Consider the following 17,098-nt stretch of genomic DNA (forward strand, 5'->3'; position numbering starts at 1 on the left):
TCACTGGGATATGGGATGCAACAAAGGAGTTAAGCAAAGGGCTATTGTTTCGAAACAATGAAGACTTACAAACTGCAGTAAACCGTTATGGCGTGATAAGAAACACTTACCATGTAGTGGTGAAGTTAACAATAGACTTGTGGAAATTGCGTTGCAGAAATGGGTGCAAGTGGAAGCTTAGAGCATGTAAGCGTGTCAAACATGGTTTATTTAAGATTACTAAATATGAAGGACCTCACACATGTGTATCTGCAATGCTTACACAAGATCATACAATGTTGAGCACAAAGTTAATTGAGCATGAAATGCGAGAGCTTATAAAGGCAGATCCATCAATCAAGATCTCTGTACTGAGAGCCAGTATTAGGCAAGAGTTTAATGGTTTCTTACCATCTTATAATAAGGCCTGGAATATGCAAAGCAAAAAGCCATTGCAAATATCTTTGGGGATGGGAATGAATCATACCACATCTTACCAAAATGGATGGTGGCTATGATGGATTCCAATCTAGGAACTTTCGTTTCATGGAAAACAATGCTGTCAGATACTGCAAATAACGTTATATTCGAACGAGTGTTCTGGACATTCAGTTCTTCTATCGAGGGTTTCAAACATTGCAAGCCAGTCATCAGCATAGATGGAACCTTTCTAACTGGAAAATATAAAGGTAAGTTACAAATTGCTGTTTCATGGGATGCAAATAATCATGTATTTCCAGTTGCCTTTGTCATTATGGAGGAAGAGAGACTAGATACTTGGTCATGGTTTCTAACATGCATTAGGGAGTACGTGACACAACGAACTGGCCTCTGTCTTTTAATTGACAAACATGGAGGAATCTTATCAGCTGTGAATCGCTCATGTTGGTGGCAACATCCAAATGGTTATCATCGCTACTCTGTTCGCCATCTTGCCAGCAACTACCATGCAAAGTACAACAATGCGCTATTGCAAGACATGATCACTTCGGCAGCTTATGAGAATCAAAAAAAGAAGTTTGATCAAAAAATTAAGTCAATAAAAGACTTAAATTCCAAAGCTACCGATGAATTTGATCGTTTGCCACTTGAACTGTGGGCGTTAGTAGATGGTGGTGGCAAACATTATGGAGATATGACTACCAACCTTTCTAAAAGCTTCAATGGAGTATTAAAGGGTGCACGACATCTTCCTATCAGATCATTGGTACAACTAACCTTTTATAAATGTGTTAATTATTTTCAGGAACGACGTAACAAGGCCAATGTTGAAATGCATGCCGGTGAAGTTTACAGTGCTTATGCAAAACAAATGCTCACCAAATGGGAGAAAAAGTCCAGGGGTCATTCAGTGCGGAATTTTAATATGAATTTGGGTATTTTTGATGTTCAAACTGCAGTGAACCCCTTATATTCGAATCGGGGTTTGCATCTTCATGTGGTCAACTTGATGGAAAGAACATATGACTGTCAAAAATGGCAGAATTATAAAATTTCATGTTCTCATGTCATTGCAGTATGTAAATTTGCCAGCCTTGACCACCTACAATATGTTGATGAATGTTACACACTGAAAGCACAAATGGCATGTTATCAACACTCATTCAATCTTGTAGTTGATGCTGCTTATTGGCGAGAGCCTGACTTTCCAAAACTCCATCCAAATCTGAACCTTGCTAGGACTCGTGGTCGTCCAAGGACAACACGACTTCAAAATGCTATGGATTGGCGCGAGTCTTAAACCAAACAAAATAGTGAATTGTGTGGCCAACAAGGTCATAATTGGAGGAGATGTCCAAATAGTAATGTAACAGCCTCAAGTAGTAGGTGACAAAACTAATTATTATCCAAATTGATTGTACCATGGGTTGTATTTCAATATTAAATGTAATGTTATCAATCTTATTTATTTTCTTGCTTGTGTTGTTGCTTGTTGTATTTTGTTCAGTAGAAGCTCTGCTATTTATCAAGTAAAAAATCATCGACAATTGTCTGTTGCCTGTGTTGAGAAGATTAAGTAAAATTTTGGTTAAATCGATGAGGCTGGTTGATGACAAGTATATTTGAAAAAGAGTCTTTGCACTACAGAGTGGTCGTCCATCGGCTATGCAAAATGAAAATTTTTTCTTTAGGGAAGTCCGCTCGAATGTCCGGTGGGGTACAAAAAGATTAAGTAAAATTTTTTCTTTACGTAAGCACTATGTTTACAATCCAAAAATATGTTTAGGCTACAAAATTACGTGAAAAATAATGGGATAGAATAAAAGATTTCAATATAAAGTTTCAATTCATAAAACATAAAACTCATTTTTATTATAAATTTGTTAATCATATGGATATAAAAATCTCCAATTATTATATCTTTTATATTTTTTATATTTTCATATCATTTGTATTAATTTTAATCTTTATAATTTTATTAAAATTACAATTATATAAATTATTATATTTTTTGTAAACCTCCTAATGTAATTTAGGCCAGCATTTGAGCTCTCGTTCGGCATGAAGAATTTTGGGATTAACAGACTAAAATAGTTACAGAAAGATAAAATAAATTATTCATCTATCCCTCTTTCTCTCTCTTCTCTTCTCTTCTCTTCTTATGTATTCATTCATTTGGTTGTTTTTGCATCGCATTACCATTTACAATCTCAGACTCCTAGATTTATTTATTTTTTTATATTTCTAAAATTTTAATATGATCTTCAGCTTGATGATTTTCATTCATGTATGATCTGTAGGGATAATTTGACTTAATTATTTCTGTTATGAATTGATCCATATGACATGCCTAGCCTTCAAAGTTCAAACTATGTCAACTACCAATCTAATTTGATGCATAAACCATCTCCAATGTTACATCAGATTGAGCATCAGATTTGAATTTGATGAAAAAAGTCACTTTTTCTCTCTCCAATGGTTTCACCAAACTGATATCAAACTGAGAACAGAGCAAAAGTTTCATCAAACTAAGAATCCGCGTGAGATTTCACCATTTCACTGTGCGTTAACGTTGGAGGTGGGGCCACCGGTCAACCGGCCAGACGTCCGGCCGGTTGACTCACCGGTCAACCGGCACATCCATAGAAACTGGTAAAATTAGAACAAGACGAATTAATCTATCGACAAAAAGATAAATTGTTGACTTCTTCTTTTTACCAACATTTGGCACAAGTCAGAAATTGTCAACAACTGCTGAAACTCAAGATGTTTAAGGATATCAATCTCGTAGTTTTGCAATTGGAATTTCAAATGTATTTTTTCTTGCTCTATAAAGTCATTAGGATAAAATTGATTTACAAGCCTGCTATATCTTCAATTTTGAACGAACTGTAATCATCCCTAGGATCTAAAGCAGAGCTAAGAATAAGCAACTCAATCACATCTTCTTTGAATTTGTTGTTCAATTCTAGCAATTGAGAATCACATATAATTGTAAAAATATCAACCCGAAAATGATGCTCAATAGTACTGTGATCTCTTTGGTAACAAGCACGATCTCTACCAGATGTGTAACGAGCACTTATATCAGGAATATCTATGTCATAGTTGAACATTCTGTAGCAAAGGAATCCATCTATTTTCTCTATATTTTTGAACAAGTGCTTTTATAGGTTACACTAGATGCATTGCATTCAATATATCTTGGGATTTACGTTGCAAAGCTTAGCGAAGACATCAGTAGTCCCCATAATCTCTGATAAGATATAAGATAAACACAAACTCAAAAGATGTAATCTTATCATAAACTCTATCTATATCTGCAGGTTGAGTAGAGGTGGCTCCATCATTGATGACATTACTTAAGACTGAAAAAGTTGCTCTAAACATATTTATCAAACTGGAAATAGATCCCAAGTGAGAATCCCATAGAGTATTTCCAATCCGTTTCAATGTCCCAACTTGATTTTTTCCTTTACCAGTTTCAATTTCATCAATGGCAAGTTTTGTTGCAATTTCTTTAGCTTGAGGAACTTTCAACTGATCATGCCTTTTTGGGGGTGGCAATTCTTAAATTTTTTGCAAAAACTTTGGGGTGACGAACCTATATAATTTAAAAATATTTAAAAATTTATTACTATATCTAAGGAGTTTTTTCAAAACTTTGGGGTGGCGGTCACCCCTGCTAGCCCCCTCCCTCAGTCCATCCCTGACTCCATATGATAATATTCTCATAGTTGAAGTCATCTTTTGTAGGGGAGACAATCCAAGAATATAAGTCGCATCTTGTTTTTGAACAAAATATGAATTGTGTGCTTCGATGGCATTCAAAATTCGCAGACACAAAGGACGACGCATTCGAAAACGTCTCTAAAATGTTGTAGGTGAATAAACTGGATTTGTCGCAAAATAATTCGCAAACAATTGCTCATGACCCTTCCTTCTATCGCGACGTATGTACTTATGACCTACAACAGAACCACCTCTTTTCTTTGATCTATCAATTGATTACACAATCTGAATCATACTAGCATTATTCATCTCATAAGCCCCCAAAAGTGTGACCATGGCCCTGTTTGGTAGAGTTGTGGGAAAGTGTTTATGGCTTATGCCTCAACAGCTTATAGCTTATAACTTTCAGCTTAAGCTGATTTCCAACTTATTCTTAAACCATCTCCTGCCCCACTCAAAGAATAAGCTGATTTCTGACTTCCAAAAAGCTATAAGCTATAAGCTAAACTAAACACATCAAAATAGCTTAAATTAAGCTGAAAGCTGAAATAAGCTGTAATTAAGCTCTGCCAAACAGGCACCATATATTCATCATTAGACTCATCATCAGAGGATTAGGAAGAAGAAGAAGAAGAAGAAGAAGAAGAGGATGAAAATGAAGTGAACATCATGGAATTTAAGATAGTCATTATGCTCTACTTTCTTTCAGTTATGTGTCTTTCAGATATAACATATCACTTGTCTAGTATATGGTACATGGATAATGTGTTTATATCAGGGTTTGGAAGGAAATCATTATTGGAGGCAACCAAAAATGGAAAATATGTAATGGAGGGGAAAAAAATAGTAAACGAATTGGGAACAGAAAGGGAGGGGGGAAAAAATTGAGTTGCCTACCTGGTCGATCAGCCCGTTGACCCACCGGATGTCCCCTTTGCTTTGATGCACACTACAGTGGAATGGTTGGAGCTGCTCGTATCAGATTAAGAAAATTACCTCTTTTTTTTACTCAGATTTGGTGAAAATTTTACTGAACCGTTGGAGATGCTCTAAAGAAGATGATTAAAAAATTTTGTATGTAATAGGAAACAGAAGAACATTGATTTCTTTCAAAAACAACAACAGGCTTCCTAAAACAAAATTATTAAATAAGGTCACTCAAAATGGATTATGGGCTTCAGTTGTCACGTGTGGGTACGTATCGAGAGATTGGAACCACCAAAAATTTAAGAATCAACTCAGCAAAAAAGTCATATTTTGATATTTATAACCTATTATGTGACATAAAATAGTAGTATTATATATAACATACAATGTCAAAAACATATTTTATTCATTTTATATTAATTATACAATAATGAATATATATATATATATATAATGATAGTGTCAAATAGAAAATATATAACAATTGTGCAATCAAACTGATTTTAATAACTTTTATATTAATATATCCATTTTAAAATATATAATGAATTTAAAATATATTCATTTTGTATTAATTAGAAATCATTTTGATTTTAATCAAAGCATGATTTAAGATACCAAACAATATATGTAGGAGTTTAGTCAGAATAGCATACCCAAACTAAAGTACCAAAAGCATAACAGTTTTTTAAAAGGCAATGCAAAACATAACATCATACAAAAACAAACATCAGCATTTTTCCTTTACCAGTTTAAAACAAAACATCATAATATTATCAACAAAAATCAGAAATCACTGCTCAGAATCTGGAGGAGGAAGAGGGAAGTGATAGTGATAGATGGCATCAACGCAGGCCTCAATATGATTAACATGGGTGTTGAGGGCGCCAAACTGCTGAATCATTTGTTGTTCCTGGACGATGCTTTGATTGTAGCAGTCTTGTTCCATAGCTAAAAAATCCGTCCAATAAACAGGAGGCGGTTGGTGGAGTGGTGGCATGGCAACTGGAGGATGATCTTGACGATCCTCCATGGGAATGTTAGGAGCAGCCATACTTGCTAGTAGAACATCACTACCTCCAGCACAGTTGATGGTGTATTCACTGATATCTGAGGCAGTAAGTGATTCGGGCTCTTTGGAAAATTTGACTTTGAAGTGTTTGAAGAGCTTTGTCAACAAGGCACTAAAAGGCAATGATTTGTCACGCGATGTAGGAACAAGGGTCATTTCCCTCATGATGATGTAGCATAAATCAAGAGGATACCCAATCTCAAAACAATAAAAGAGATAGTTATTAAAAGTAGGAACAGCATCATAATGACCAGCTTTGGAAGTTACATTTTCTAGTAAAAAGCGGTGAAGGATGCAGAGATGGGGTTTAAGATGTTTGGCCTGAAGGTTGGAGCCGGTGGTTTTGCTAAGACAAATGGTTGTATAAACTTCAGTTATATTACCCACAATCTAAGCCATTTGTGCCTCGGTTTGGAAATAGATTTGGTTTGGACTAGTGTCAACATTGAGAATTTTGGCCAAAGTAGGAACATTAAACTCAATAAAAGTTTCTTTCACATAGGAACATTCTCGTCGATATCAGACGATTGAAGGTGCACATAAAATAAGGTGAGGAGGCGAGGATATACCTTTTTCGGCAAATTTACCAAATTTTGCCAGCCCATTGCTTTAAGTTTAGTCATTAAGAGAGCATCATACTGTGGGGCAAGATTAACTCGGCGCCTGTAATGATGGAGCAGGATGACACGTCACCAAATGCTTGCTCTTGGATTGGGGTAAGGAAGTCAGTAATTGGATATTCACGTGCTAGATGTGAAGACTGACGTTCCTCTCTGGCTAGAGGCTTCTTAGTGCAAGGAGCCATAACTGTTGGAAAAACAAAACAAAACAACCATTTGACTAGTGTTAAAAAAATATATCAGGGCCATTAAATGAGTTTAGCAAAGGTAGGAACATATGATGAGTTGAAATTCAGTGTCGCTGAGGATTTAAACAAAACAAAAAAATAGAGATAGATGAAATTATTGCAGGTTATGGTTGACTAGGTACACACAAAAAAAACTTGTGTGGCAAAACCTATGAGAGCCAACAAAAATGTAGAGTGGTAAAAAAAATTAGCAGGTTTCATGCACTAATGGATAAAAATACAAGTTTCAAAGTCAAAAAAAAAAACATATGCAGGATATGGAAGCAATTAAGAATTGATGTTTAGGCAAAAAGCCAAATAAGTAATTTGATAAATATGACAAGGTTCTAAGCATAGAGGTGCAAAATAAATGCAAAATTGAGGAAAATATAAAAAAAAAAAAAAATGAATTCAACTAAAGTTTGACAACCAGGACAAATGGTCATATACATATATATATATATATAATAAATGCATATATAGATGAAGACAAGTATACACGGCTAAACCAAATATCAAGCACAGAGACCAAAAAAATGAACTAAGAAACATCAAACTATGCTAATCTAAGCAAAATATTCAAGTGGTAAACAAAGATGAGATAAACATTTAACCATTTTCAGTTTTGAACAAAACCCACTATAGATAGATAACACAAGTAAAATCATGGAGTTTGAAACAAAAATAATGAGGGAAAACAAGAAATGTAGGAAAACTTACTTGGATTTGTGTAAAGAGTTGATGAAATATGTGATTTTAGAGAGTTTTAAGAGAAGGAAATATGAGGGTTTGAGAGCTAGGGCACAGAATGTCGCAGAAAAGGGGAAAAATCTGGACAGAGCACACAGTTTGTAGTATTTAAAAATCTATCCAGGTGGGAACCGGTTAACCTCCCGGTCGACCGCCCGATGGTCCCCCCGGACGACTGGTTCAGGCAAAATATTTTTATTTTCTGCTCCTTTATTGTAGTCCTGCTTTGTTGTTGAGGTCTTTTCCTTTTCTAGTTGTAGCTAGGGCTTATGCAAAAGAGGTTTGTGGATAGATAAAATCATAATCACCATAATAAAAACAAATTGATTGGCATCAGAATGATGGTGAAGAAGAAATATATGAGAAACTTTATAGCATTCGAATGATATAAATATGTTCATATCAATGTATTAAAATTCCACTTTCACATGCACAGTAAAACCTTTTAAGTAGAAATCGATATTCTAATTTTGCCACGAATAAAATTTAAGCGATACTTGCTTAGGGGTTTTGTGAAAATATCCACCAATTGATTGTCGGTGTTTATAAATTCAAGAACAATATCCTTTTTGAACATAATCTCTTAAAAAGTAGTGTCGAATTTCAATATGTTTTGTTTGTGAGTGGTGAACCGGATTTTTGCTTAAGTTGATGGCACTAGTATTAGCACATTTGATTTGCATTATGTGATCATAATGCAAATTCATAATGCTACAGAGGATGATGAGGTTTTAAGACATTAAATAAGTAAAAAAGTATATGCAAATTCATATTAATTTAAAGATGCAGAAGAGATTAACAAATAGAGAGAAAAATGCTACAAAGTTGATAACACCAAACTGTTACGCAAAACAAATGTATGAGAGAGTTGATATCATTTAATGAATGTTTTCATATCAATGTAACAGTACACATACATCATTTTCAGAAAATTCGAGTTTCGCATTCACAACAAAACCTTGTAAGTAGAATTTGACATTCCAAGTTCGCCATGAATAAAAATAAAGCGATCCTCGCTTATGGGTTTTGTCAAAAAATCCGCCAATTGATTGTCGGTGTTTATTAATTCAAGAATAATATCCTTTTTGAACATGATCCCTTAAAAACTGGTGTCAAATTTCAACATGTTTTGTTCACGAGTGTTGAATCGGATTTTTGCTTAGGTTGATGCCAATAGTATTATCACATTTAATAGGGATGTCATCATAATCCAAATCAAAGTCCTCTAATTGATGTGCTCATAGGTAGCTTAATTGATGTGCTCTGAATTTCAATTGATTTTTCATCCTTGTGTAGCTTAATTGATGTGCTCATAGGTGTTCTAGCTATTTTTGAATCATACATACCAAACTTTTTAACTAATTATTTTATGTACTTAGCTTGATTGATGTAAATCCCTTCATACATTATTTGATTTATAGTTTAAGGAAATAATTTAGCTCCCCCATCATGCTTATCTCAAACTCACCTTGCATATACTTAGCAAATTCCTTACTTCAGGTTTCATTAGTAGCACCAAATATAATGTCATCCACATATATAATGTCAAACTCACCTTGCATCTAATATTCAATGCGTTGCCACATTTTGTTAGGTGGTAAACTGTTTTTCTATTTAAAAAAAATTTCATTACGTAAAGGAAGACCATTTTATCAATTCAGTCATTTCTCTGAAATTTAGTATATATTGCTAAATGCTTAGTTCTTCTGAAAAGTTTGAGTAGTGGATTTCAAATATGCTAAAAACCCTCTTAAACTGTGTGGATTTGAAATCTATCAAATTAACAACTCCTATAAAGTTGAAGCGCGGTTTTGCAGGTCATAAAGGTTGATGTGACAACGCTCTTACAATAACTTTTAAAACACAGCTATCATGTGAAACTTATCAGGTTTAAACCCTCCAATATAGACTGACTAGTCAGGAAGTGACAACTCGTATAAAGTTGATGCACATTTTTTCACGTCATAAAGGTCGACATGACAACGCTCTTACAACAATTTAAAACATACAACTCTCATGTGTAGTTTACTATAACGACAAGACATTGTCAGCATGTCGAATTGCGAAGACATGAGTAATCGCGTCCATCTCCATTTTATGTATTCTGCATGTTGGAACTACTTTTCCCAGTGACCGCTATAAGTATCACACCATACCAAACCTACCTGTTTATAGAAAAAACAAGAGATATCATCATGAGATATACGATGGTTGACCTATATTCAGCAATGGGTGGCCATTGGGTTGCAGATGGAGATGAATTCGAATACCCATTAAATCCAAATTTGCATTACTCACATCACACCGTCAATACCATGACAGCTGAGTGGGAATTTCGCATAACTTGAGCAAGCATTCTTGTTGAGCTATGCCGTGAAGTTCATATTCAATTTCCTCGATGATTAGCCATGCGTATGCCAATTGACACTCCACAGTTGTTGCAAAGGGCATTACAATTCATGACGAAGTTAATTGCATGACCCAGGTCCGAACTTTAGAAGACTGTGAATGAGCATGCCGAAGATGCATTAATGGATGATGCACAACAATATTTCTCGTGGAGTATAGATGCTATGTATCAATCTGACATTGAGATGTCAGATGATGATGATAATGAATGAAATTGTTTCGATGTATGACCGAATGATTTCTGTTGCAATGACTTTGTAATGCTTACCCATGAGTTATCAATAAAAGGAGAATTTACAATATCAAACAAACTGTCTATATTGTTTCCAATTACGACTTCTGTAATGGTTTCAATTACAATGCACAACATTATCTCTCTTGCATTATTGTAAAAATCATCATGTGGCATATGCCCCTTCTAATGCCCTTTGTAACTGTTTATTATTTTATTTTTTGATTTACATCCATAATTGACAGATTAAATTGGTCTATACTTTCATGGTTATGTGGTTGTTCAGCAGAGCTCATACGTTTGCTCGCTATAATGTAAACATTTTATTTTTGCTTCCCTGAAATTGATTATGGAACATTATTTCAAAAAAAAATATACCAACCTGACATTGTCATACTAATTGATAATGATGATAATGAATGAACTTGGTTGGATGTATGACGAAAAGATATAAGATACACTGTAATGGCTATCCACGAGTTACCAATGCAAAGAGAAATGTACAGGTCATGTTTACATGTGTTCACACATAAATGTAAACTTTTCATAAACTTAAGCTTCATAAAACAATAACACATAGTGCAATGGACGTTTAACAACGTAGTTGAACAACAACAGTGCCTTACACACCAACAACATAGACCCGATACGACATGCACACATATTAAAAAAGACCACTTAAATGTTTGATTTGTCATTCCTCAGCTGACATGTAATAGTCAAAGAGATATTTTCCATTGTTTAAGACATTATTTCGCTCCGTCACAATCAATTCTTTGTTGCTTGCTTCCGTCATTTCAATGACTAGTTGAAGCATGAAATGTCGACATCTCCGCAGCAATATTCTGTTGTTCTCCTTTTTAATTCTGTTAACTACTTGCTCATAGTCACCCATATTTCGTCTAGGCATGTTCAATGAACGATGATGAGATACCGATGTCCCTAAGTTACGCAGATCATTAAACAAGCTCTCTTGCTCCGTTAACCTGAACGCCCATTCTGCCCGAATACTAGCGTAATAATCCTTCGGGCTAGAGTATTTTTCGGTCATGTAGTCATAATTAAATGGAGGTAGTAGCCACACTTTTGGAAGGCTTTTAACGGCGTGAACTGCCTGTACCCCTTGAAGACATTTCTCGTATACATGAAAATTAAATTAAATAGATGGGTTGTAAATAACTATTGAGATGGGTTGGAAAATGATCATAGTTGGGGTACTATTATTTATAAACATGCAGAGGAGATGTCATGTGAGGGGTTACTGTGGAAGAACACACACTCGTGATATTATTTTAACGCATTCATTTGATGTAACCCTTCGAAATTGTTGGTGGTGACTTTTTGTAGTTTGTATACCCGTGATATTGTTGCAATTCGTATTCTTCCGCTATCAGCATATGTATGCCATTTAGTGAAATTCTTTGTTATTGGATATCGATTTCATATATGAAAACTTGTGCAGGTCTATAACTCATTTACCAGAGGAGATCCCATCATTGATTAATCAGCATTAAGCTGATACGATATGGCATCAGGCAATATGAAATATTTATTTAACTTGTTCACGATATTTGAATACTAGACAAATATTGGAGTTGTTACACAATATAAGGTCAAACTGTATTCAAATTTAAATTTTAATTGTAATATTTGGAAAGATAAAATGCTATAATGGTTCCTGACTTGTCAACATGCAGTGATTTGTCAAGTCATACAAAATTACTCAGTGACGCAGTGACTTTTAACAGACTTAATAAATTCATCCCCCTACGAGTTGGTCAAGTTCACATGGGCACAGTAAACGTCGAACGCCTGTGTGCTTTTTTGCTACAGTGAGTAGTCACTTTGAAGTGACGATATCGCGGGTAGCAAATGGTGTTTACAAGAAATTATAAATTCAATCCTAAAATCAAATGGAGGAGGGTAGAAGATAAAATGCTATAATGGTTTGTGATGTTTCAGACACCCCTCATTCCACAATGACATGCTCCATTGACATGGTTATTGTAACTTCGGACAGAGTTATGATTCTTTGTTACAATGAGTAGTCACTTCGAAAATGCGAGTGAGTTATGTTTCCCGAAATTATAGTTTCCTTTCTAACACCCCTCTCTATTTTTATTAAATTCACAAAGTCACATGGTAATAATGACTTTGGGCAGAGGCGTTAATTTTCTTTGTTTTTTCCTTACAGTGACAACTCGTCTATTGTTGGTATATACAGATGGCTTGCATGTCATGTGACTTTGTGCAATAGCTTTTCTTCCCTCTGTTTGTTCCTTACAATGAGAACTCATCTCTTGTTGGTATATATGGGATTGTCATGTCATGTAACTTCCTACAGAGGCATTTATTTTCTTTGTTTTTTTTCTTACAGTGTCTTTCTCATCGTTGTGTTGGAATATGGGATATGTGTCATGTCATCATTTCTAAGTGACATGAATACGAGCACATGGCAATGACATTCATAAACAACTATATAAAGGAGTGAAGGCCAAGACACACCCTTACAACTTAGTTCACCCTCCTTTATTATCATTGATTTCTTTAAGAAAAAATCACATGGCTACACGATTCATGGGAGGGAGTGTGAATCGCAGAGGTGGTAGGAACTTGCAAAAAGGTGAGAGTTCACGAGAAGGAGGGGGAAGGGGAAGGAGAAGGGGACGTGGCGATACTGAAGACGAAACAACAAAACCTTTTTTAGATTATGCTTGTGATTATTGTGATAGGTTTGGGAAGCGACATTTTATGATGCCCAAGTATTATCCAGTTCAAGGAGGTTCATGTATGGATCCATCTAACAATCAAACAGGATATGGTTTAGCTGACGCTGCTCTTCTCAAGTGGCCCGCACTATTTATAGAGCAAGTACAAATGGAAACCTTAAGTCGGGAAAATCGACTTAAGGTGCCGAAAACATGCTCTGTTGAGATCCAAAAGGAAGATCCTGATAATGTTGATCGGCTATGTAAAAGACTACAACATGAGATTTCTCAAATGCACCATAGGTTAGCCCGCGATATGTAACTATATATAATTAAGAAGGATGCCCAGAAGAGCGGAACAGAACCAAATACTGCGTCTATCAAGGCTATCATGGAGGATCCTGCACTTGTCTCTAACCCTGAACTTTCGGATTATTCGGACTGTGAGATTGTCGATTTAAGCACTAATTAGGTGTCTATGTTTGTACTAAATTATATTAGGTTCTCCATAATTATGTAGTGTGTGTGTTAAACTAAGTCTTTCGGTAATGAGTTTGTCACATTTTCTGTCTAATATTTGTCTATGTAACTATTAAGGGTCCTAATCGTAGTTTTATAAGTAATGTACTCCAAAACCCCTCATTCTCTCTCTCTCTCTCTCTCTCTCTCTCTCTCTCTCTCTCTCATTTTCATACATACATACACTGATCAAACTCTCTGATATGTCTGTACATATTATTATTATTATTATTATTATTATTATTATTATTATTATTATTATTATTATTATTATTATTTCATTTATGGGTTATCTCTCTTGCAATGGCGAGCCAAACAAACATTTCTATGTTCAATAATCTTATAAATGTGTTCCTCAAAACACATTTTATATACATGTGTTCTGTGTCCCAAATTAAGTGCAAATTTATGAGTAATGTTTTGTGTTCTGAGTGAACACATTTTACATCTATGTGTTCTGTGATATTATGAACTTATTGTAGAACATCCAAAAATATAGAATAATTATTGTTTGGACTTTTAACAGACTTTATATTTGTATAATAAACCCACCATGACTATGTCAGGATTTAAATTAGAAACAGTGATCTGAAGAAGAAAAAAAAAAGTAACAGAGAATAAGGATTAAGCAAGGAACAATTATTATAGGGGGAAAAAATTAGTGAATGGTAAAAACTCCACCAAGTTCAAACATAATCATTCCAGGAGGAAGTAAAGAGAGGTCTCTCCATAGAATTAGGAGAATAAAGTGTCATACTAAAGGGAAATTATGACTGATTTAATTTAGTTCTACCATAAATCAAAGAACACGGTGAAAACCCAAACTTAGATGGAACCACAACACTCACTAAAGTTCACTGGAAAGAGGGGGAAAAAAGAAAAAATATAAGTTGCTAAGGTGCTTCAATTTGAATGTCTAGCTGAAGCTCAAGCTTATATATCGTATTATCCTCATCATGAACACCAGTCTAATATTCATGTAAAAACACAACAAAACATATATATATACACAACAAAACATAATTCACTGTAAAACATCACAGTACCATACAATAGTGTTCACTCTATTTCTACTTCTACCTCTACTTCTAACTTGCATATATATATATATATATATATATTACATCATAAGTAATAAGGCACCAATTACAAGCAACACAAACAACACAAATTCCATTTTTTTCATCTTTGCGCTCTGAATTCGAAATTGTTCTATCATACATCTTTGTTGTTCGGTCATAGCTCAAAGTTGTTCAGCGCTGGTTGGTAGTTCTCCTTCTACTTGTCTTGAAATTTCATGACCTCTAGATTGTGAATTCATAGGCAAGCACAATCCAACAAAACTACCACAGTTATTACAAGAGTAGAATAACTTGTTTTTGTTTCGATCGGTCTTAGAAATTTGAATACTGGCCTTTTTATTACATCTTGGACAATTTTTGTTCAAGTATGTCAACCATTCTAAGCTACTGCCATTGACATCTAAAAAAACAAGTTATCCTCATTAAATCATACGAATCAAGGTTTAAATTTAAATGATCACAACTGAAATAACATCGACGACAGTAACAGACTCAAAATGAACATAAAAGAATAAACATAACAATTCATAGTCACACAAATGAACATAACAGAATCAAAATCATAACAGAATCAAAAATAAAATAAAAAAAGCATAACAATAAATCAAAATCATAACAGAATCAGATTCATAACATAACCCATCTAAAAATAACTAAGGATTAAACACAAAAGCCCTACAAAACAAAATCACAATAATAAAAAACATAACTACAAATCATTAAAATTAAGAATCAAAAAATCCATTTCACAATGAACAACCAAGAAATGTTCAAATGAAACAGAAGAACTCATTCCCAATAAGCAAACTAATCTGACAAACCAAAAATCCATTTAACATTACACAATTTTTAAACCCATACTAATCAAAACAACCAAAAGTCTAGGAACAGGGCTCTTGAGGTAAATCTGCTAATCTACTTTTTAATTTCTTCATTGAACCTGAAAGTTTGGTTATGAAACGAATCAACTAGAAAATGCAAAGTGCATTGGCATTCTCTACCTTATTTACCAAAAATATAAACAAATAACTACTATAATTCCCTTTGGTGCAACTTTAAGCTAATAATCTAAACTTGGAAGTTAAAAACATCCCCTCTCATATATCCTAATAATCTAAACGTGGAACGTTTTTTCAATAGCAGGGAAAAAATGAATGAAATATAAGTTTTTTTTTCTTTTTTTTTTTAAGGAAATCCCTTCTCTTTTTTGTTTCCTAAGAGCCAAATAGACCATAACATAATTGTTACTGAACTTTCAGGTCATCCACAGAAGATGGGCCATGTTGCGAGCCCTAGGTTGCATCACCCCAGAAGTCCTTGAAAAATGTGTCAAAGTGGACTTCAAAAAGCCTGTTTTGTTCAAATCTGGAGCCCAAATCTTCTCCGAAAGTGGCCTACACTACTTGGGCAACCCAAATCTTGTCCATGCCCAAAGCATCCTAGCAGTTTTGGGCTTCCAAGTGGTTCTAATGGGCCTCATTGAGGGCTTCCACATTAACGGCCTTCCTAGAGTCGAAGAGGGAAACAACATGTACCCTGGTGGACAATACTTTGACCCACTGGGCCTTGCCGATGACGCAGTCACCTTTGCCGAGCTCAAGGTGAAAGAAATCAGGAATGGTAGGCTAGCCATGTTCTCAACGTTTGGGTTCTTTGTCCAAGCTATTGTCACTAGTAAAGGCCCACTTGAGAACCTGTTGGACTACCTTGACAATCCTGTGGCTAACAACGATTGGGTCTATGCCACCAAGTTTGTACCCAGATCATAAATTCATGATAATATCATTGATCTTATGTTGTGTTAATGTATGATAATGGGGTTTTTTTTTTCTGGGTACATTTTATAGTTACCACTTTGTTGGATTAAAAGGTTCAGACGGCTTGTGTAGACACCCCATTTTTTACCGTCCTCAAGACTTGGACGTCATCGTTTGAACACTCGATGATTATCCATGTTCGTGTTCGTTTTGAGTTCCTAGAGGTCTTGGCCGCGTGCCTTGCCTCAAGATCTCTCAACTTGTCTGTTTTGTGCTTGGTTATGGACCAAGGACTTGTGTTTTTGCTCCTTAGGGAAGAGGGTGGCTTGTTGGCCATCCCCTCAACCCATCGGCCAAGGCATGAAACCATCGGCCTTGTTTTCTTGCCATCGGCCAAAAGTATTGGCCGATCGGCACTCTTTTTGGTCGGTCGGCCATGTTTTCTGGCCGAACCCTGTTCATCTGCTTTATGCAGATATTTTATGCAAGCTGTGACAGCTGGCATGCACAATTCACCCCCTCCATATGGAGGGATTTGCCCCTTTGCTTAGCTTCCTGAAGAAGCTTTGCTTTTGGTTTTCTATAAGAGAGAACCATCTCCTCCCTCCTCAAGGGTTCAGAAAATTGAGTCTTGAGTGATACA

The 17,098-nt window shown here is 35.1% G+C and overlaps 1 protein-coding gene and 1 pseudogene across 1 annotated transcript; both read left to right on the forward strand.

Annotated features, from left to right (window-relative positions):
• Nucleotides 1-535: 535 nt before the first annotated feature.
• Nucleotides 536-1,720, forward strand: LOC114321901 (uncharacterized). Its single transcript, XM_028269138.2, has one exon. It carries the CDS (start codon nucleotides 536-538, stop codon nucleotides 1,718-1,720), a length of 1,185 nt encoding a protein of 394 aa, XP_028124939.2.
• Nucleotides 1,721-15,584: 13,864 nt separating this feature from the next.
• On the forward strand, nucleotides 15,585-16,467 carry LOC114321910 (chlorophyll a-b binding protein 13, chloroplastic pseudogene; annotated as a pseudogene).
• Nucleotides 16,468-17,098: the final 631 nt, after the last annotated feature.

This window comes from Camellia sinensis, chromosome 10, assembly GCF_055761805.1.
Source record: "Camellia sinensis isolate YWXY chromosome 10, ASM5576180v1, whole genome shotgun sequence".
Taxonomy (NCBI): domain Eukaryota; kingdom Viridiplantae; phylum Streptophyta; class Magnoliopsida; order Ericales; family Theaceae; genus Camellia; species Camellia sinensis.

What these genes read in the sequence shown, in the direction of transcription:
- LOC114321901 (XM_028269138.2), top strand. Translation starts at nt 536, where the DNA reads ATGCTGTCAGATACTGCAAATAACGTTATATTCGAACGAGTGTTCTGG.